General features: G+C 38.9%; 1 protein-coding gene across 1 annotated transcript in view; it reads right to left on the reverse strand.

The window, feature by feature from the left end:
• LOC111142610 (phosphodiesterase 11A) overlaps positions 1-22,745 on the reverse strand; it is a 392,040-nt gene that overhangs the window by 220,774 nt on the left and 148,521 nt on the right. Inside the window, exons 3-4 of the mRNA XM_022495917.1 lie at positions 16,605-16,694; positions 12,262-12,402 (exon numbers count right to left, since the gene is read on the reverse strand). Coding sequence (XP_022351625.1) covers positions 12,262-12,402; positions 16,605-16,694 — 231 coding nt within the window. The remainder of the gene's footprint in view (positions 1-12,261; positions 12,403-16,604; positions 16,695-22,745) is intronic.

The following is a 22,745-nucleotide window of genomic DNA, read 5'->3' on the forward strand; positions in this document are numbered from 1 at the left end:
AGAGTCTGTTTCTCCCTTTCTCTGCTATGTGAGGATACAACAAGAAGATGGGTATCTACAAACCAGGAAAATGCCTTCACTAGACACCAGATCTGCCAGTACCCTGATCTTGAACTTCCCAGTTTCCAGCACTGTGAGAAATATTGTGTTTGTTCTTTAAGCCGTCCATTCTATAATAATTTCTTATAGCAGCCTGCACTGACTAAGACAACTATATTCTCCCTTTTTGCTGCAAATGTGTGTGAGGCATTTTACATACATTATGACCAATCTTTTATGTAGATATCAATGCTTCCAACATCCTGGCAAGGGAGATAATATTATACTCATTTTATTGAAAGGAAATTAAGGCTCAGAGAGGTTAAGTGGTTTCCTGGAAACCGTACAACCAATACACTGCAGGATTGGGATTTGAACCATGTCAGTCTGATTCTACAGCCCCCAGTTTCCCCACTACTCACTGCTTTTATAAACATGAGCAAAACTGTGACACCAAATTATTTAGACATGACTCCTTTGAAGTCAGAATAGTTAGATAAACTCGGTCTTTATTTATCAATTCTATAAATATTTTTCAAGTACCCAATAATGACTGAATTTGAATAAACACAGACTAATAGTAGCTTCAAGTAAAATACATGGCTTAATATAAGACTAATCAAATTACCAGGAAACTATTAATTGTTTCTGCATTTGGAAATAAAAAAGGAGATACTTTTTTTTTTTTTTTTTAGATTTTATTTATTTGAGAGAGAGAGAGAGGAAGATCATGAGCAGGAGGGAAGGTAGAGGGAGAATCAGACTCCCCACTGAGCAGGGGGTCAGATCTCAGGACCCTGGGATCACAACCCAAGCCAAAGGCAGACGCTCAACCAACCGACTGAGCCACCTGGAGGACCCACATTTTTTTTTTTTAAGAGAGAGAGAGAGAAACGACGCAAGTAGGGGAGGGCAGAGGAAGAGGGAGAGAGAGAATCTTAAGCACAGAGCTGGATGTAGGGCTAGACCTCACGACCCTGAGGTCACAGCCTGAGCCCAAATCAATAGTCAGATGCTTAACCAACTAGCCACCCAGGCACCCCTCAAAAAGGAGATACCTCTAACTTCCCTGACCTGAGAGATGAGATTAAACTTCCCAACATTACTGAGGAGTACTTCGTTAGGCTTCCTTCTTACTATTGATTAGAATAGTTTACAAATCTAAAAGGATAGATAATAATTCCTGAAAACTGATAGATAATAATTCCTGAAAACTGATACAAATTGGGTTGTAAATGAGAAAGTAAGCCAAGCCCCCCTTGTGGGATCATTAGGGATCACTCTGACAAAGCTCCAGAAATGATACTTGGAAAGGCGTGTGAAATTAAAGAATGCATCACAGATCACAGAGAGGGGAGCACAGTATGTTCAGAGGATCATATAAAGTCACCCAAAGCCCAAAGTTTGGTCACTGCATGCAGGGAAAGAGTAGAGCAAGAACTATGGTAAGTTCCTTCATTGAGGCCAGGGATAAGGTAGCTTGTGGCACTTGGGAACCCTGCTCTTTGGGTGATCTGAATGTAACTGGGTCAACATGGAGAGGAGGGAAGGGACAAAACGGGAAAATCACTATGAGGCTTACTGCTTAAACACATGTTGGGGATGGGTACCCAGAAATGGGCAATAACTGCATAAAAGTTCAAAACAAGCAGGGTGAGTGCAGGCACTCAGTGAGTCATTGAGGCCACAAAGAACAGTTTGACAATATACAAATGAATTTTATCCAAGCAGAAATGCAAACAAATTTTTATCCAAGTAGAAATACAAATGATTTCTGTGCAGTAGTAAAGATAAGCCCACAGTTACAATTTTATGATCCTGGATGATAGTAATCATTTTAGAAATCTAACCTACCAATCTTACCCTAGCATTCTTTCAGTACCTATTTTATTTGATTTATTTTATTTTTAAAGATTTTATTTATTTATTTGAAAGAGAGAGATCACAAGCAGGCAGAGCATCAGGCAGAGGGAGAGGGAGAAGCAGGCTTCCTGCTGAGCAGGGAGCCTGATGTGGGGCTCGATCCCAGGACCCTGAGACCATGACCTGAGCCAAAGGCAGGGGCTTCAACCTACTGAGCCACCCAGGCGCCTCCTTAGTACCCATTTTAAAACTGACTTTACCACCTCACTTGGTTTCTCTCTTTAATGAGTTAAATAAAGATTTGGTACCTGCTTGCTTTAGATTTATGCAGGGGTTTTTATTGAAAACTCTTCTTCAACACAACAGATAGATACTGAGTGTCTGTATGAATCAAGGAGCACAGGGCTCTGGGGCTACATGTGGGAGAGTAAATGGGCAAAAACCTCTGTATGCATGAAGTTTACTATATGGTAGGGAGCTTAATTTGCCCTGGCTTCTCAAGACTAATGCTTTCTGAAATAATAAGTGAACTTCTGCTTTCCACATCTTAGGAAAACCTAAGAAATGTCCAGAGATTCAAAGAGAATAAAGATTCAAAAAAAAATGTTTAAAAAAATTTTTAAAAACATGCTAAAGGATAATGCTGATAAGAAAAGGAATAGAAAATCCTGGAATTTTATAGCTATTAATAGATCTAGAATGATAAAGAGGATGGATAAGATACACAAATAACATCTTGATGAAATGTCAGTGTTTGAACCCCTGGTATGCAAAGCAGGACCCTTTAAAACTACCAAAAGGAAAAAAAACACTTTTTAAAAAAATTGTAGTACTTTTTATTTTAATATAAACCATATGCCATAAAGAAAAACAGTGTCAAATATTTTATTTTATTTTATTGGTTTTATTTTCTAAATTTATGTTTAATGAGTAAAGGGAAAGTCAAGGTTTATCCTTCGACTTTAGCACTCTATATCATGGAGAGTATCAGTTGTGTCCCCCAATAAACCAGTCCATGGTGTCCTGGTCAGACACTGGTTTCATGAACCATAGTGTTGACCTTGTGTGTAATAAAGAATTAACTTTATGTAAAGAAATGTCTGGCCTTTGCCCTTGGCTCCTAGGAGGTAAAGTTTAAGCCCCTGGAATGTCTAGGGCTTATCCAAAGGCCTTGATAAAAGTGACTTTGTTTACCTGGGCACCTTGGGCCAGCCAGATAGAACAATGTAATTTGAGCCACACAACAATGTGGTTACAGGGGGTTGTGCCTGCACAGGTGCAACATTGGGTCATGTGGTATCACTTGACCTCTGGAAGGAATGGAGACTGAGGTCAGCTATTGTAAGTGGCCAACTAAATTTTGGTAATTAAGCCTCAATAAAGACCTCTGGATGCCAAGTCTTGGATGACCTTTCCTGGCTGGCAATACTTCATCATGTACATTGTCACATACCATTGCTGGGAGAAGTTAATGCTATCCATGACTCCATGGAGAGAGGACAAGTGGAAGCTCCACATTTGGACCCTCCTGGATTTTGCCCATGCATTTCTCCTTTGGCTGATTTTAATCTGTATCTTTTCCCATAAAAAACCATAACCATGAGTATAACAGCTTTCAGTGAGTCCTGTGAGCCCTTCTAAGCAAACTTTTGAGACTGAGGGTGGTCTGGGGAACCCTTGAACTTAGAATTGGTATCAGAAGTGAGGGTGGTATTATAGGTTATATTCCCTTTCTTTGTACCTTATGTGATAATTCATAGGTTCTTGTGTCCTTAGAAGAAAAATGAGAATAATGTTGACTGATCTTTGGCTAATATTGATTATCTAAGGCAATATTAATGTATATTGGATAGCAAAGAAAGATATTAAAAATAGTAAATAAGGTCTCTAACCTTTAAATAATATACTTTTTAAAGATTTTATTTATTCATTTGAGAAAGATACAGAGACAGAGATGGAGAGAGAGAGAGCACAAGCAGGGGGAGAAACAGAGGGAGAGGGAGAAGCAGACTCCCTCCTGGGCTCAATCCCAGGACCTAGAGATCATGATCTGAGCTGAAGACCAACACTTAACCATCTGAGCCACACAGGCACCCCTAAATAATATTTTAAAGGGGAAAAAACTTTAAACTTAAAGGTCAGGATGATTTTCTTGATCAGCTGATGTGATTCCTTTTACTAAACAAACAGAATTATAAAATATATTAAATTTTTTCTTTTATCTTAGCTGTTAGGAAGCTCAGAGCAAAGTTTTAGTTTCAAAGTTTTCTCTTTTTGCAGCATAATTTGGTTCTGAGATTATTGATTTAATTTGCTTTTGCTTATAACATCTACTTTTTCTTTCTCCCATTTTATCTGAAAATTTGCCTTTCATTTTGTCATATGTCTGGCAACTAATAAGCGCTCAGAAAGTATTTGCTCACTATGAATTTTTCTATTTTTGCTGAAGGGTACCCTAAATGCTTTTGAGAATTAATTGGGTAAAAGTATAAACCAAGAGGAGACAAAGTACCTACATACTTGAAAAATGTATAAAAATACTTTTACACATGAAGTAACATAAATTCGCTTATGTAAGACTAATTACAGTTGAACATTAAGTTGCATGAAAGAGGATTTTTCAGAGGCATGGGAAAGGAATCAGGAGTGGTGGGTAAGAGAAATACATTTAAGGGCCTCCAGATGATAGCAAACAATGTAAGAATAAAAGAGAAGCAGGCTTGAGTCCCATCTAGAGAGTGGTCAAATATAAGCATAGCATGGCAACAGTGAGGACAAACCCACTGATGACTGTAAGCCAGATAAGATCAATAAAGTTAGTCTGGTCCCAGGTGATCTGACCATGAAGGGCTTCAAGACCATTTTAGAATGGATTTATCACAGAAATCATAGTCTAGACATCTAGTCAGGAGCCCAGGGCTGCTGGTGGAATCCTCTTACAGATTTTCTGAATGTAGGACAATATGAGATTAGACTCATGGCCAATGAACCTGCCAAATCATCAGAATATTGGGCCTTTAAAGGAACATAGCCATGGGACTTGGTCCATGTTGACGAACAGCAGAGAAGTAATACATTTCTGGAGCTGCAGACTGATCTGCTTGCCTCTCATTCTTCTAGAGCAGGGGTATGCAAAAGAGTCTATGGGCCAAAGCTACTCCACCACCTACTTTTATAAATATAGTCTCCTTTTAACAGAACCTGCTCATTAATTAAATATTACCTGTGGCTGCTTTTTGCTCTAACAGTGGAACTGGGTAGCTCCAACAGAGACCATATGGGCCACAAAGCCTAAAGTATTTACTAGCTGGCCCTTCATAGAAGAGTTTGATGACCTCTGGTCTAAAGCCATCTCTGGACCAAGTCAACTGGTTATTTTTTGCTAAGTTTAATGACAGATGATAGATTAATATATTAATGTAATTCATCTATAAATTACAGATAATTTATAGATATCATAAATTATATTCCTATGTAATTTATCTATAATTCAGAAAGGGGATTTCTGGAGATAGAATCTTCACATCTGAAACAAGACTGCAATGATGGAAATTTTAGGCACCACAGTAAGTGGTGGGGGATACACTTGAGGAGAAGCACATGTCCCAGTTATCATGGACTGTCCCACTTTAATTAAGCCCGTTGTCCCGAAACAATAATTAAGAGTCCCTCTTTTCACTCTCAAAAAGTATCTTCATTTGAAATGCAAAACCCTAGGCAGCCATGCCCTAATTTATATATTTTTAAAATATTTATTAAAATTATAATGCATTCAAGTAGAAAATTATTTATAGTCAGACACCTGGGTTTAAAAATGAAACAGCAAAAACCGCTAAAATATTTCAGAGCAATTTAATGGGATATATAGTGTCACTGTGGAGATTATGAACAATAAAAAACAGACAAGAGCATAAAAGAAGAGAATAAAATTTATGCTTTATTCTTGACTTGGACCAATTGTATAGTCCTCAGTCTCATTAATTTTTTAAAATTTATTCTCTAAATCCAAGTCTGATTTGATAATAGATGTACTATGTGAGCCTAGATTAAATAAATAAATAGCCACATTCACATACACTAAGTAAAAAAAGAATCTTATAAGAGAAATATCAGAAGTGATTTATAGGTCAATGAAACTGAACAAGTGGTTCTGAGCTCCCCTGGCTGTTGATCAGCCCTGAGTATTGCACCCTGGGGAAGGCATTACACATGCCATAGTGAAGTAAACAAAATATCCCCCAGCATCTCTGCCTGTTCTTTGGAAAAGCTCCATGGACAGAAGTCTTTGATTTGGATATTTATCAAGCACTGGTTGGTTTGGTTTCTCTCTGTCTTTTGAAATTCAAAAACAACTTAAGAAACAAAAACTGTGCTCAAATAGACATTCCTGCCACAAAAAAGAAAATAGGAATAATCTAGTAATCACCATTTTTTCATTAGTTTTCTTAATCCATATTTTTCCACAAGAGGACAATTCTATAGGGTAGAAGAGAACAATTCTATAGGGTAGTGATCATCACTGCCATTCTTCTTGATAAATTTCTCATTTATGTTGATGAGTAGTTTACTCTAACCATCTACTCACTCAATCAACATTTATCAAATACTTAGTGTACAGGCACCGTTGTGGGCTCTGGAAATACCAAAGGGGCATAAATCAGGTCCTGTCTTTGAGGGACTCACAAAATAGTGCAGGAGTGGGGGGAACAGTTCACAAAAGTATAATTTCACCACAATATACATTCAACATTCCAAGCACACAGAAGAGGGTGTTGAAGAAGTCTTTGTGTGAACTGTGTCTTCCAGGGTGGGCAGGCATGCTCTAGGCTGAGTAGTGGGGAAAGTTTTCTGGGTTGAGGTACCAAATAGGTCAGTTTGGGCTGAAAGCAGAAAGAACCCTAAAAAGGGTTTAACTGAACCTAATTCAATAAAGGGACAGTTACAGAAGTGTGGGCAGTGTTAAAAAAGAAACCAGTAAGAAATGGTAAGGTCCCAGGAACTAGCAACCCTGGAAAGGTTGCAGTCTAAAGGAGCATGTCTAAAGGTCACAGAGAACAAGGGAGAGAAAGAAGGAAGGATGGCAGGAGGGAGGGAATAATGCCTTTGGTGTCCTTGAGGCACTAGAACTATGGAGGGGTTTTGGAAGAATCTGGCCACCTCTAACAACTGGCAGAGAAAGATCAAGAGGAATAACTATCCCTAATTTCTCTCTCCTCTAGCCCTTAAATCTTCTGCTGGGGGTGCCCAGGTGGTGCAGCAGGTTAAGCATCTGACTCTAGGTTTCTGCTCAGGTTGTGATCTTGAGATCATTGTATCAAGCCCTGTGTCAGGCTCTATGCTCAGCGTGAAGTCTGCTTGAGAGTCTCTCTCTCTCTCTCTCCCTCTGCCCCTTCTGCTCATACTCTCTCTCTCTCTGTCTAAAATAAGTAAATAAATAAATTTAAAACCAAAAACCAAAACAAAACAAACCAAAACAAACAAAAAAAACCCTTCTGCTGATCCCTCCTATTTTTCAAACTCAACTGGAACCCAGTGGGCAAGGAAGCCCTTCAAGTGCACTGACTTAAGGAGAGAAAGATCAAGAATAGACAGGAGAGGTGGGGTTTGCATAAAATAGTACAGAGTTGACAATGTTGAACTTTGAGTCCTGCTTCCCCCAAGAGCAGTAATAATAAAGAAATCCCTCCTACCATTTTGTTCCAGAATTGGCTAACCTCAAAGGACCACCTGCCCTAGCATATTCCAAAATAAGGCCTGTCTTCATCCTTCCTTCCTTTTTTTTGAGATGTTCCTCAGAAACGAATGTTCTTATTGTGATAGCCTAGATGAAATTATCTCCCTAAGTGTTTGGTGCATTTTGTCTTCCACAAGAACAACATGTACAAAGATACAGAGGCAAATGCATGCATAAGCTGACCATGGGGAGGTGACAGAGGAGGAAGAAAGGGAAAGGGTGAGGCTGAGGACCAGAAAGGACAGTCAAAAGTTAAGTTGGGAGCAAAGGTGATGAACTTTGTATGTTGGACAATTTGAACCTTATGGTGTAGGCAATAGACAGTTACCAAATATTCTGAATCATGGGAGAGGCAGATGCATGTTTTAGAAAGAGAACTAAAAAGAGTATTAAGAATTGATGGAAAGGACGGAAGACTGCCCCATTTGCAAGTGAAGAAATGAGTCGAGGAAAATGTGGAGCTAAAAGATTAGTAAAGACAGAGTAAAGGCAGTGGTAGAAGAGGTGGAAGAAGGGGCTAGAAATGAGGTTTCAACATAAAAGCAACAGAACTTACAAACGATTGAATGTAAATGGTAAGAAATACTTAGAAGGTACTGTTTTTAGCTCGAATTACTTACTACATGATGATTCTATTAACTGAAATAAGGAATCTCAGAAATAGTAAACATTTGGGGCAGTATGTGGTGGATATGGGCAGTGGGGACTGAAGTTCAGAAGTTGTATATATACATATAGTTAACACATAAGTGATTAGTGATGTCAGTTAATATATTGATATAAAATTATTAAAATGAGTTAATATAACATATATAATATGATATAGTAATGATTAATGATGTGAGTTTATATGTATATATATGTGTATATATATATACACACACACACATATATTTAAATGATTACTTGGATGATCATCAGAGTTTTTTTTAGATAGTTGCCACTTAGCACTCAAGAAAAAGTACTTGGAACAAAAATCAAAAAGAATTTACATTGATTTCCTTAGAGGGGGAAGGCAAGCTATAGAAATGTGGGAAAATGGAAAGAAAGTGAAATAGAAAGGAAACCTAGAGTGATTTTTGCCACTCATTCAGGATGGAGGGGATTGAGTTATAGGCTGTTCCAGAACAATCAGAATCAGATAACCATCACCTCTATCTCTTCCTCTCAAGTGTGAGATTCAGGAAGATCCTCTAGTTCAATGGCTTAATTGTATGTGTATTTACACAAGAACTAAGAAGTTAAGGAACATATTAAAAAGTAAGTGTAGCTCATGCTTCCTGGTTTGGGCAGTGAGCTGCAGAAACTAGCTTCCTGGTTATAAGCTGGGTGATGAAGTCCTTGCTGGAGTTCTGTACCACGCAGTAGCTGCGAGCCATCGGGATGATTCATGAAAGGAGAACACAAGTAAACACTAGGGCTGAGACAGTGCTTTAGGACTTTGCCATGAAAATGTCTGCATTCTTGCTTTCTTTGTTGAAGCATAGAAAAAGAAAAAAAAAAAAAAACAGAGATAAAAGTAAATACATGAGCTAGAACGGGATAGGAATTGTTTAGACAGGTTCATGAAATGGCATAACATTATGCAGGGAATATCAGTTCAGAGCACTAAATATTTCCTAATATCAACAATAGCTAGCTATGGAGAGATCTTTCTATTTCTTCAGTCTAGTGGAAGATACAATCGACAAAGTCACTTAAAATTGATTGACTGAAACATTTAAGGGAAGCAAAAGAAGGTAAAATATGAATTTTGGCCAGAGAGAAAGGTATTTCTTGTTTCAATTTTTGCCAGCCACTGAGTGAACTGATCAATTAACACCTGCCTGCTCAGTTTGAAGACCAGGAAAGCAGTTTCTAAACACTGAGGTAAGAGCTTGATGAGTCAAAGCTTTGATTACAAGATTTCAATTTCTTTTCTCCTCTTTCCCTCAAATGAACAAAGGCCAGAAAATATTATACATCTGAAATAACCAGCTTTTTAAAGATTCAAACCACAAGGCAATGATTGAAAACTTCTGTTTCCAAGAATGATTTAATGAAACAGACAAAAGCAGAAGTTATTTTTAGAAGGAAACTTCCAGCAGATTTTTTTCCTGAAATGATGCTTCCCGCACCCATGATTGTAAAAAGTAACATATGGAACACGAGCAGACATGATGCCATAAGTTAATGCTTGGACACATTTGTTCTTTCTCAAAAACAGAGCACAGATTGATAAAATATGGAAAGCGAAAGCCAAAAAGACATCTAGAGGTTAAAAAGCAGAAAAAAGAGAGGGGGAGGATGGCAGAGAAGACCAAAAAGAAAAGGTCTATAAAGGGCCACGCCCAAAGACATAGACCTATTATGCTCTAAGACCAGAAACAGGCAGGTGGCAATGATTAGAATTTCAGCTTCTACTAGGATTTGGGGACTAGAAATGTTCTCTGGAAACAGGTGACCTAGCTTCACCCTCAGAATCTGAACCATGCTGCTCCTGGCTTAGGGTAATTTAACCAGACAGCAGGAGACCCAAGTCAAGACCTGGTTCTTGACTAGGGACCAAGGAACTGCCCAAATTGTTAGACAGGGAGGAAAGAATACAATAAAGTGCCAAAGAAAACAACGGCACCAACAAACAAAACACTCTCCCAACAAAATGAGCTCCAATCCAAAACTCAAAAATGGGTGAACAAATAATATTAATACAACTAAATCAATGACTTACAGAACTGGGCAAGAAGATACTGATAAATCCTAGTTATACTGAACATTTGAACACACCTGTATCAGAGACCGAGAGGTGAAGAGTGGAAAAATATTAAGTATATGAATGATGCGAGCAACATCTCGTTCTTGACCAGTGGGTCCCACGGGAAAGTCAGCTGGGAAAAAACTCTTTTGGAAAAGACTTTCTCCCTTGAGAAAAAGAGAAATATGTGAACAGTTTTCCTTTCTTCCTTTCCTGGGACACAGTTAAACATGATGGTACACTGCCTGGAGATGTAACAGCCTCCTGGACCATAAGGCTGAAAGGCAGCCGAGCACTGAGACATGGATGGGAAAGTGGACAGAGCTGGGCTTTTGGATACATCACTGGGCTACTGCACCACCCCGAATCACTGCCCGCAGACTCCGTCTCACATAAGCTGAGGCTCCAACAGCTGCCTCTTCCCGCCCTTGCTTAGTGAGAGCTACAGCCTGCCTGGACCATTGGACCATCGAACACCCCCACCCCTCCCCATTCCTTTCTGGGGCTTTAAAGTCAGCGGGTGTAGGGGAGAATCCAGCAAGTCACTCAACTCTCTGAGCCTCATTGCCTCCTCTATAAAATGAGAATGATAATAATACCTATTTCATAAGGATGAGGGGGAATTAAATGAATTCCAGTCCTTCACGCAACATCCGGAAGCATTCCATAAATGCGGACTATTGTGTGGGGCGGGGGTGAGTGCTGTTCTCCTAGGCTTCCACGGAGTTTTACAGTCACAGTATAATGGCAAAGCTACCGTTTGTTTAAACCACACCTGCTGAAGTAGAAATAAAGCCAAGCTCTGCTAAAATATGGGCAAATACTCCTAAACGTTTCAAACATACATAGATTTTTAAAAACCTGATGTTGTTAGTTTTATGATACTTATTATTACCTCTCCAAAATTTACCCTAAGGTTCTTATTCTTGGAGGGAAACAAACCTAAAGGCAAAGACAATAACCTTTTATAAGTAAAGTACAGTAAAATACCATCCTCTGAGGAATTAACAGCACTTAAATAGCTAGACATTCCTGGTCTTTGAAGACACTTCACAATAAAGATATTATATTGCTGCTAAGGGTTTAGTCATTTAACTTTCAAGAAATTAGATTGATGATGATCATTATTTTCAGTATTTACCCAGCAGATTTCCCCCAAAGAGCCGAAGGGTTTAACAGAAAGCTGAAGCTAAGTTGCTGCAGATTGGAGGCCTTGAACTAGCTCGATGCCTGCCCTTGGCGTAACAGGTGCCCCAGCAGTGAAGAGGCCAGGAGCTGCCTCCACCTGGTGTGTGCTCTGTGCAAGCATCCCAGCTCCAGAGCAACATAAAGAACTTGGAGACTGCTCTTCAAGCCTTTGCTGCAGAGCACAGCCCAGCTGAGGCCTGTCACTCCCCTCAGCACAAGTACAATCCATCTGAGCCCAACAGCAAAGGGCACTGCTTCCCCAGGATTTGTTTGCTTCCTCCTCATAAGAGGGCTGTGGAACCCTGCCTGGACTGCAGTCCATGCCGGAAGGTGCCAAGGGCCTTCCTCATGCTGGGCGAACAGGATGGGAGCCTGGCACTTGAGCTAACGTCTATTCAGCTGGGAGACACCGGGCAAACCAGCTAAGCCCTCAGTTCTCTGCTCTGTAAATACTCAGGGCTGGGATCTATCTCCAATGTTCCCATCAATGTAAGAGCCTATGTTTCTAAGGTGACAGCAAAATAAGATGGAAAATACACATAAAAGAAAATAACTTTAATTTTATGAAAAGTGACCTCATGGTTAGAAGAGTCATGAAGAGAGTGGTTCAGGCAAAGATTTCACAAGCTAAATTACAAATAAACGAAACCTTAGTCCATTAACACAGTCTTCAGCTCTCTGTGACAGATAAAAGATGACTTACTGGTGATTCAATGTCTTCTAGGAGCAAAACAGAACAGCGTTCACATTTCAACAGAGTTTGGGCCCGATGCATTATTTTCTTGACAATTTTCTCCAAGTCAGTCTGTTCTTCAAAGAGGTCATTAACAACCTCTAGCAAAGCCTAGGAAAGACGAAATGGTTGTATTTAGGTGGGTACAGACTGAATAAAAAAAGTTTTTTTCTCTCAAAATTCCATTTAGTCTTTGTTGTAATATAAATATATTTGTGTGGCTACTTTTTAGAGCATTGATGATTGTTTCAACATATTCCATCATTTTGCTTATAACACAGTTTTGAACTGCAAAATAAAACTTGAGAATAGTGCCAATCCATATAATGCCCTGTAAATCCCACATATAGCTATAGGACTATCTCTCAAGTAGCTAATGACCACACGATCCCATTTTAGTCCGCTAGAGCTCTAGGCTTCCCTCCCCACCCCTGCCCCACACGAGTTTTTCTGCAACGTGACTAGGTATAAACCCAACATTTTTTAAAATCTATTTGTTTGTTTATTTTCATCAGAACAAATGCCCTCCTTAATCCCCATTACCTATTTACCCTCCCCCCACCAGTTCTCTGTAGTTAAGAGTCTGTTTTTTGTAAACCCAACATTTTATAAATTATGAATACCTGATTCTCTACAAAGCACATTTATTTCAGAAAATTACAAAGCAGCTCTTCTTCACCCTCAGGAAGAAATAGGTTCATGGTCAAACTTGAGACTTATTTTCCCTAATACACATCTCTCACAGAACCCTGAAAGAATTATAGGGATGAATGCTAATTAAGCTTCAGAGCCTCCAAAAAATGTATATAAAATCCCTCTACATAAGAAGTATTGCTTCATCGCATCTGTCCAGGAAAACATAAATACTAAAATATATCTCAGGAAAGAAAATACCACTAAAATTTCTGTTAAAACAACACAATGAAAACACACAAAGGAAAAAAAACCACCTTAGAATTCTAACTTGAAAACCACATACTCACTTAAAAATCAAATTGTATAACCTCTAATTTTATCCAGCTTATTTAGTTTACAATTTTTACATCGAAATAATATTTATTTGGAATTTTTAATTACATGACTCTTCCCAGAGATTTCAGAATAGCAGGCTATGTACAGGTAATAGATATTATGCTCCTACGAGAAAGCAATCAGAAAATTACACAGCCAGTGAATTGGCCAGAGGGTGCTTTGTTCAACAGAACCTAATAAAAGGTACCCTCTCAGGTGTGACCTCTTACAAAAGGATTTTGTGTGTTTCAGATTCACATCTGTTCTGGTAGATGGTGTTGAGGATCATCTCAGGGTTGTGACCAATTTTCAACTTTAGTAATGAATTTGGTTTGTCCTGAAATCATTGGAAACATGTAAAAATTTCTTCTTTGAGTCTATTCCGGTAGAAAAGCATTTGAATGAGTTAAGGGACCCATGAAATGAGTCTAGTTCACTGAGCATCTAAAAGAGGATCAAATATCCTTGGCAGCATTTTCTCTAAAGAGACCTTGTGAGTATGGCTAAGGGCCCTGGGTGGCTCTATGATCCTGAAGCAGAGATGCACCAGGAGGTGAAAAAAGTTTTGAGTATATCCTGACTGTTTAGCATTTGGACAGCAAATTGCTCTAAGAAGTCAACAATGTGCAATAATTTCATATTTAAATATAACATTAAAAATGAGGCAATTGTCTGAATAATTACCAACACCATTCCCTGTTATTAAGGGGGAAAACATTATTTCCTTAATCACCCAGGCTATTTCTTCAGATAGATCCTATTAACTGAACAATTATTTAACTTTTCAATTTGTTGTGACTGTGTGGATAGGGCCTCTGGGACCCATATACAAGAACATTTATCTCGGAGGAAAAGCTAATTGTGCCTTGAGTCTTGCACTGACAAATCACATCATAGTAATTTTACTGTTTCTAATTAAAAATTGCTGCTTTACTAACAAGTGATAAAAGTTTCATAAATAACAATACAGACTCGCTCCACAATGGGAGAAAAAGGGAAGAAAATCTTGGATGATAGGAAAGTCAACAGATCAGAGGCTCCTCACACAACTGAACATTCCCTATTTCTTGATTTCCCTTGTGTTTGCCCCCCTCCTTCGTCTAGTGCCATCTTTTGTTCCTGGGCTCATTTTTGGACCTCTTCCCTTCTCTTATCCACATATTCTCCCCCAGATTGATGCACTCAGTGCCCTACTTTTAGATATCACCTATATACTGATCTTTCCCATATATGAGTCTTGAGTCCTGACATCTCACCAAAACTCTAGAGTCCTGTACCCGACCATTTATTTGCCAGCTGTACAAGCCAAAAGTAATTTTCATTCATTTCCCACATCAATAAACTTTGTCTATTTCATTGCTAATTTGGGAGGGAATCTCTCATTTCTCACTGATCTAGTCCCAGCCACATTATTTCTTTTTTTCTTAGCTCTATTGAGATATAATTGACAGATAATTTCTGGATGTTTAAGGTATAAAATATGATGATTGATACATCACATGTTGTGAAATGATTAGTACCATAAGGTCAGTTAACACATCCATTACTTTACATAATTGCAATTTGCAAATATCTTCTCTCATTCCATAGGTTGGTTCTTCATTTTGTTGATGGTTTCTTTTGCTGTGCAGAAGATTTTTAGTTTGATGTCGTCCCACTAGTTTATTCTTGTCCTTTTGTATCAGATCCAAAAAATCGCTGAAGATTTTCCCCTATGTTTTGTTCAGAAGTTTTAGTTTCATGTCTTACAATAATATCTTTAATCCATACCAACTTTATTTTTGTGGGTGGTGTAAGAGAGGGGTCTGATTTCAGTCTTTTTCATGTGAATATCCAGTTTTCCCAACATCATTCTCCATTAAGTATTCTTGGCTCCCTTGTCAAATATATGTTGACTGTATAAGCATGGGTTTATTTCTGGGCTCTCAATTCTATTCCATCGATCTACGTACCTGTTTTTAGTGCCAGTGCCATGCTGTTTTGATTATAAGAGCTATGTATTATAGTTTGAAATCAGGAGGTATGATGCCTCTAGTTTTGTCCTTCTTTTTCAGGACTACTTTGGCTATTTGAGTTCTTCCTCTCTGCTCCCTAGACACATGGACCAAGGTTTTGCCTGCCTCATGCCTTTCTTCTTGACATTTCCACAATCTGGACTGCTCTTCCCTAATCTTTGTGTGGTTTTGCACCTTCATTTCATTCAGGTCTCTGCTCAAATAACATGTTATAGAGAACTTCTTGACCATGCTCTGAAATAAACATCCTCCCAAACCATCCTTCAATGATCAATCTCTATCTCTTTATCATTACCTGATACTATATTATTTCTTATTTGTTTGCTTCTCTATTATCTACTATACCTATCTATACCTACCTGTATCTATTGTATTATGAGTCTAATATAATTTAGTATCTATTTGACAGTTTAGGATTTTTTGAGTCTTCCTTTCTTTCTTTCTCTTTCTCTCTCCCTCCCTCCCTCCCCCCTTCCTTTTTTCATTCTGTTCTTCCTTCCTTCCTTCCTACCTTCCTTCCTATTTACATGGATAGCCGGTGAAAGTCCCTCTTTGTGTGTGTTTCTTTATAATCCTATAAAAGTATTTGCATTATTGTCCAGTTATCTAGTGATGCTCTTCCAGAAAAACTTTCAATTCAAAAGCAAAATTAATGAGGTGGGGTGAAATCACTTGTAACATACCTTGTTTCTTAAAGAAACTTAATTGTAAAAATATCACTAAAGTGTGTTATTGTTTCAAGGCTATAAGAGTATATCTACTACCTTACAGTACAGATGTAAAATTAATTTCATTTTTAAAAGAAGCTGGTACTGGACAAGGGGAGTTAGAGAGGAGAAGGGAGTTGAGGGAAATTGGAAGGGGAGGAGAACCATGAGAGACCATGGACTCTGAAAAACAATCTGAGGGGTTTGAAGGGGCGGGGGGTGGGAGGTTGGGGGAACCAGGTGGTGGGTATTAGAGAGGGCACAGATTGCATGGAGCACTGGGTGTGGTGCAAAAACAATGAATACTGTTACGCTGAAAATAAATTAAAAAATTAAAAAAAAAAAGAGAGAAAAAGAAGCTCGTACTATTTGCCCCAAACAACAGAGAATTTGTATCCGCTTCCATTTGCACTTATTGCTTCAAAGGTATCTTCAACCATAAACTTGAAGGATTAAACAAATAGAAGGGACTCCTAGACTATTCAAACCTCATCTGCTGGTTTTAAAACACATGATGGTTCACAGATCCTTAAAAGTCAGAGAGCTTTGAGGGTTGTCAACAGTGTTTCCTTCTACTCACCCTGCTTCTTTCATATTCTTTCCTTGAGGCAGCAAAGAGCTGAGCATTGGATATGGCAATTCCACAAAATGGAAGATACATCTGCATAACCTGGGGGCAAAGAGAGTGTTAAGAACATTAAAACATTACTGCCCCAAATTCCATATTGCCTGCATTGGCTTGATCATAATACATTCTCTTCAGCACAGAAATTGAGTATGGAATTGTCGATACCAGTATCTTAACTTCAGAAGGGATATTTTTCATCATTAACTATAAGATGGTCTCAATCAAGCTTTAACTAGGGAGAGTCACATCAATGAGCATATACAGTGAAGCAACAGACAACGAAAATCACTAAAAACTATGATATAGGAACTGTACCTAAATCATCTGTGTATCCCTTCCTTGATCAGTGAAAAAGGAATAAATGAATGAACTCATATATCTAGAATCTAAAGCAAGTGTCCACACTCACATTTGGAGGCCGGCAGGCTATGAGTCAATTTCAAAGTGCATGTGTATCTGTAGCAGGGTTCTCAGCATGACCCTAGCACTCTGCCAGCTACAAGTTTCAGTAGATTGTCTCAGTAAGAACTTAGGGGCCACAGGGTCTAATAAGCTTGTGCAAAAGAGCTCAAATTGTGCTCACTGTTCTGTTGACATAACTGGATGTGAATGCAAATGTGAGGGACGATCCTACAGAAGGCTGTTTGAGGTAAGTTTGGAGATCCTACAAAAGGCTGTTTGAGGAAAAGTTTGGAGATCCTACAGAAGGCTGTTTGAGGAAAGTTTGGAGAGCCTTTCAGACAGCACACTTCTCCCATGGGAAGAAATGGCTCGGTGGGGAGGGCTCAATCCTAACAAAGACTTTCTTATCATTTCATCAACACTTATTTTCAGTACTGCCTGACACTCCCACTCAAATTTATCTCCAGCATTGCTGATTCCAAAGAGAGAGAGAGAACGCCCCAAGTAAAACCAAAGATAAAAAATAGATTTCCCTAAACTCTTCGCAACATGGAACATTGTGACGAGTAATATTGCTTTGGGATTTCTAGAAGCAGAAGGAAAAGGGCATGTTTTCTTCCATCATCCTTCTCCCTCTGTCTCCTTTTCTGTCTCTGTCTGTCTCTCTGTCACACACACACACCCCACACTGCAATGTCCTGTGAAGAGGTACAGAGCAGTGATAAAACAGAGCCACTCCCGCATGCCCAGAAGAGGGAAGTGCAGTGTTCACCGTGGGGGTGAGGGACAAGAACAGCAAGAGCAGCGTGAGACACCCCGGGGACACACAAAACACAATCACATCGAGCTTGAGGTGATTTTGCAGAGGGCTTGAGAAAGACAAAAGATGAAGGACAATCCCCATTCCCTATCATTTCTTTCCTATTAAAATCTTGCTTTGGCTACCTGGGCATACTCAACTCTGACCTTGGGTCCCAGCAAGTATTGCACAATCTGTACAAGTTAATGTGGTGACAGCAGTCTTAAAGAAAGAGACACAATGGGACTGGGATTAAGTAGCGGTACAAACTTAATGAGTTAATTTTTTTACACATCCTTCCAGGATAAATTCCTTCACTGAATTTGATTTGAACTTCTATTTAATGAGGATCTACTAGGTGCCAGACACTCTCACTTCATTTCTTCAACTTTTCACGGAGAGACTTTAAATACATTTTAGAGGTCAGGAAATCCAGTAATGTGCTCAAACTTGCACAGGAACTCAGGTCATCTTATTCTACAACTGAATACCATTCCCTACAACATGCTGCCTCCCAGAAAGAGATACTATTTCTGTCACCCCCTTATTCCCCTTCCTTACCACTCTCCCTCATGCCTTAGAAAGTTTGTTGATAAGCCAGATAAAGCTGTTGACATAAAGCTGCTGGATATTCTGCCAGAATTTCCCTGTCGTTAGCAAGAACGGGACCACTTCCAACATCACCTACACACACAGAAAGCGCTTTCCTATTGTTTCCTGTTTTTTCTCTGCTGTGGAGGCGGTGACATGATGGAGGTGGGGGGTAGGGGAAGATACAGGTTATTTTACCTCCTCTTTTTCCTTTCCATTCCTTTGTCCTTTCCTTTCCTTTCCTTTCCTTTCCTTTCCTTTCCTTTCCTTTCCTTTCCTTCTTTCCTTTCCTTCCCCTTCTCTTCCCTTCCCTTTCCTCTTCTCTTCCTTCCCTCTTCCTTCCTTCCTTCCTTTCTGTGTTTATTTGCCTTCAGAGGCCATATTTAAGGTGGTTTATAGGTTATGCAAGTAGGTAGAAGAGAATGACCAAATGAATACGTGAAATGTTTTCTAACATATCAAGGCTTGTTTCAATTCATTTGTAATACCAACATTTATGAACTCCAAAATTGTCTATAATTAAAAAGAATGTGAATTTTAAATTAGATGACCATTGTCCTTTATATGGCTGTTCTCTGTGAAAGCCAACAAGTCACTTAACCTTTCTGAACCTATTTCCTTATCTATAAAATGCCTGGTTTCACTGGCTAATCTTTCCTTTTTAGTTCTAATATTTCGTGATTCTAATAAGTAGAAACATCCATAAGCTGTAATATTCTGCTTGCTGGAGAAAACAAAGAATTCAATAAACATGCTCACATTTTATTCAAAAAATAATCATTTGTAGTGTGGGAGGCCACGGTAAGGCTTGAGACGAGAACCAAACCAGGCCCTGACTTGTGCCTCCTTTAAAGGCTGAGTAGCCGAACAAAAGGCTTAGGTCGATAAAGTCGAGTAGCACTGAGAAAGGGTCTGTGCTATGTGTTGTGCGCTCGCCTACGTGACTTCCCACACATTTGCTAGTCAGATAGAAACCATTTGGTTGGGGTCAGAAATTCTTGGCTGGTCCTTGCTGTCCTTGCACGGGCTATAGACTACACCACTGTAAGACTATGCTGTGCTTACATAAACTATGTCTTGAGTGGCCTTGAAGTCAGTACATCTGGCGCTAGAGGGTCTGCTATTGGTGCTTGGGAAATAGATAATGGGAAAGCTTGAAGGATTTTCTGTGCATGTTGCAAACTCTTTAGTAATCAGCTAAAAATAGATACTTTCTTATGATTGTTTCTGTTAGCTATATAATGCCTTGCTGCCTTGAATAAAATTGGCACTATTGGACATCCTCCTTGGTGCTCCTCCTGTCTCCATCTCTTTGTCTCTTAATTTCTTTTCAGCGTCCTCTTACCCTCTCGTTCCTGGTCGATTTGTCGTGCCGGCCGCAACATTGTAGTAGTAATTGATGTTGACACAGTCTTTGGATATGATGTTAAGCATTTTATATGCACTCTACGCTCTGATCCTTATAATCACATATGCCATACCATTTATTCTATTTTTCAGATGGGAAAACTGAGGCTTTAGAAAATTAGCCTAATTTGTTGGGAGACATCTCCCCATTGGGTCTGTCACATTTCTGCACAGCTTACAACCAAAATCATTGCTCTATCTTTCAAAGGTGTTTGTATAATGAACAGCCTTAGAAAACAGTGTCTTTTCCAGAGCAAAGAGCAAACTTGTTTACTACACAGTGTAATTAAGATAGTATCTCTCTCTGGGGAGAGGTCAAGCAGGCTTACTGTCCATTATGAAAGATCTGTGTTCCCTACATTTGAGGTTCCTCTCCTAAACCCATGACCTGTGTCATCAAGATGATGCTATTACTGAACATTTCATCCCAAGTCAGAAGCAATTGTTCACATATCATTAAGACAATTTCATTTTTGGGATGCCTGGGTGGCTCAGTTGGTTAAACGTCTGTCTTTGGCTCAGGTCATGATCCAAAGATTCTGGGATCAAGTCCCACATCAGGCTCCTTGTTCAGCGGGGAACCTACTTCTCCCTTTGCCTCTGCCTTGCCCCCTCCTTGTGCTCTCTCGCTCTCTCTCTGATAAATAAATAAAAATCTTTAAAAAAATTTAAAAAGAGTATTTCATTTTTCATTTGTCCTGTAGGTATATTGATATGAACTCCCTGATATAGTTACTGAGTAACTTACTTACTTAGTATTTGTAATTATAAGGTTAAGAGTCCCGGGAACAATTACTGAGATCCATGTTAAATTTCTTTATTCCCTTTTACTGAGCTCATTGCTATTTATCTTATTGTCTCATTTCATTGATTTCCCCCTCCACCACATTGCGCTTCCTTTATTTTAGTGATTAAAACTAGAAAGTCTATGTATATACTTAATAAAATCTAAATATAACACCTTTAGCCTCCTTCCAAGTAAGATAAAGACATTGGACTACTTTAACTTTCCTGTTATATCTGTTACTTTTTTTTACTCATATCTTGTTCGTTATTGCAAACTCGACACATTATTATTAATTCATGCTCATTTAGATTTACTCACATGTTTACCAAATTTTTCTTCTTCATTCCTTCCAGCATCTCTTTCTTGCCTTCTGGAATAATTTTTCTCTTTTTGAACCCTTTAGGATATCCTTTAGCACTGCTGGCAAATGTGTTATTTTTGCTTTGTATAAAATTGTTCTTATTCTATGATCAATCTTAAAAGGTAATTTAGTTTGGTATACAATTCTAGGTTGACAGCTATTTCTCTCAGTACTTAGAAGATATTATTCCAATAATAATAGAATTCACATACAGCTGATGCTGCCAAAATAGTTAGCTGTCAGTCTAATTCTTCAGAGATTATCCATCTTTGTCTCTAGTTTCTCTTAGGACCTCTTTCTGTCTTTGGTGGTCAGTTTGTACTTTTCCAGCCTCAGTCTAAGGCTTCACCGAATCATATAGAACTCCAAATATATTGGTCAAAGATCACTGAGGATGGAGACAATATTACACATTTACGACACATTGCAAACTGAGAAGGGATTGATTTACAAAGGGAATGACTTCCCAGTGTCATTAACTGGTACAACAATTCAACACTCTGAGGCCAGAGTTGGTTCCACTATGGACACCTATACGACAATATGATCCAAAGAGTTTCTAAATAAATGTTCTGGAGAATCAGGCAAATGCATTTTGAAAGGAGGAAGTGAGAAGTTGCAGAAGCAGTAGCAGTATGGAAATAGGAGATAATGAAAAGTTAAACATTATTTCTTTTTTCCAGGCCCAGTGCAACAGATGTCTTTTTTAAACAAAGAAAGAGAGATACTGCTCTGTTCTTCTCCTTTTGGGGTCCCCCTCCTCCAAGATAAAATACTAATTTGGCCTTCATCATCTAGTTTCTGAATGTGAAAGGTCTAAGAAAACCTTAATGACTAAGAACCTAATGAGTCTGTACACGCTTGTGCAGTACTTTTCAGCTTAAAAGCACTTTATGAACATCGGCTAATTAATCTTTACAACATCCCATGCGGAAAGGGAGTTAAACTGAAAATCATTAAACAGTGCAGAAAAGTCCCTTCAGCCCTGGAAATTCAGGAAAAGTGTCACTAATAAGCATAAGATGGGAGCACTGGGTCCCTCGATCAATGTTCTAAAGAAAGACAGTAGGTATTGAGCCTTTTCAAACTCACAGACCACTGAGAAAGGTTATTTAAGCTTCCTGGGCTGGGCTGGTCCAATTACCTATCATTAAAGGACACTGGAGGTCTACCCTGGAGATTCTGTGAGGGGGCCTTGGGCCATCCCCTTTATGGACTCCATTCTTAAAAGCAAATCACTTGAAAAGCCACATCACTATCAGCTCAAGTGATGGGTGAGAGAAGGTCTTCTCACCATCACGTAACATCAATCTCTGTGCCGACCCTGTGATTTGCATTTGCAGGTCCTTTCCGCCCTCTGGCAGGAGCTATAAGGCAAAACTTCCCTGAGCTGTGTGGGCCCCACTGATTTGAAACTGGGGATGTTGTAACTCAAACACTAAATAGTCTTCAAGTAATTTGGAAAATAAGGTATCAAATTATGGAGGCAGTCACATTATTTTCACATAATGAAATACTCCCTCCCACATATTTTTTTTTAAATTTTATTTTTCATAAACATATAATATCTTTTTATCCCCAGGGGTACAGGTCTGTGAATCGCCAGGTTTACACACTTCACAGCACTCACCATAGCACATACCCTCCCCAATATCCATAATCCCACCCCCCCAACCCCCCTCCCCCCATTAACCCTCAGTTTGTTTTGTGAGATTAAGAGTCACTTATGGTTTGTCTCCCTCCCAC

The sequence above is a fragment of the Enhydra lutris genome, unplaced genomic scaffold, assembly GCF_002288905.1.
Source record: "Enhydra lutris kenyoni isolate GAN:26980312 unplaced genomic scaffold, ASM228890v2 scaffoldscaffold1, whole genome shotgun sequence".
Lineage (NCBI taxonomy): Eukaryota > Metazoa > Chordata > Mammalia > Carnivora > Mustelidae > Enhydra > Enhydra lutris.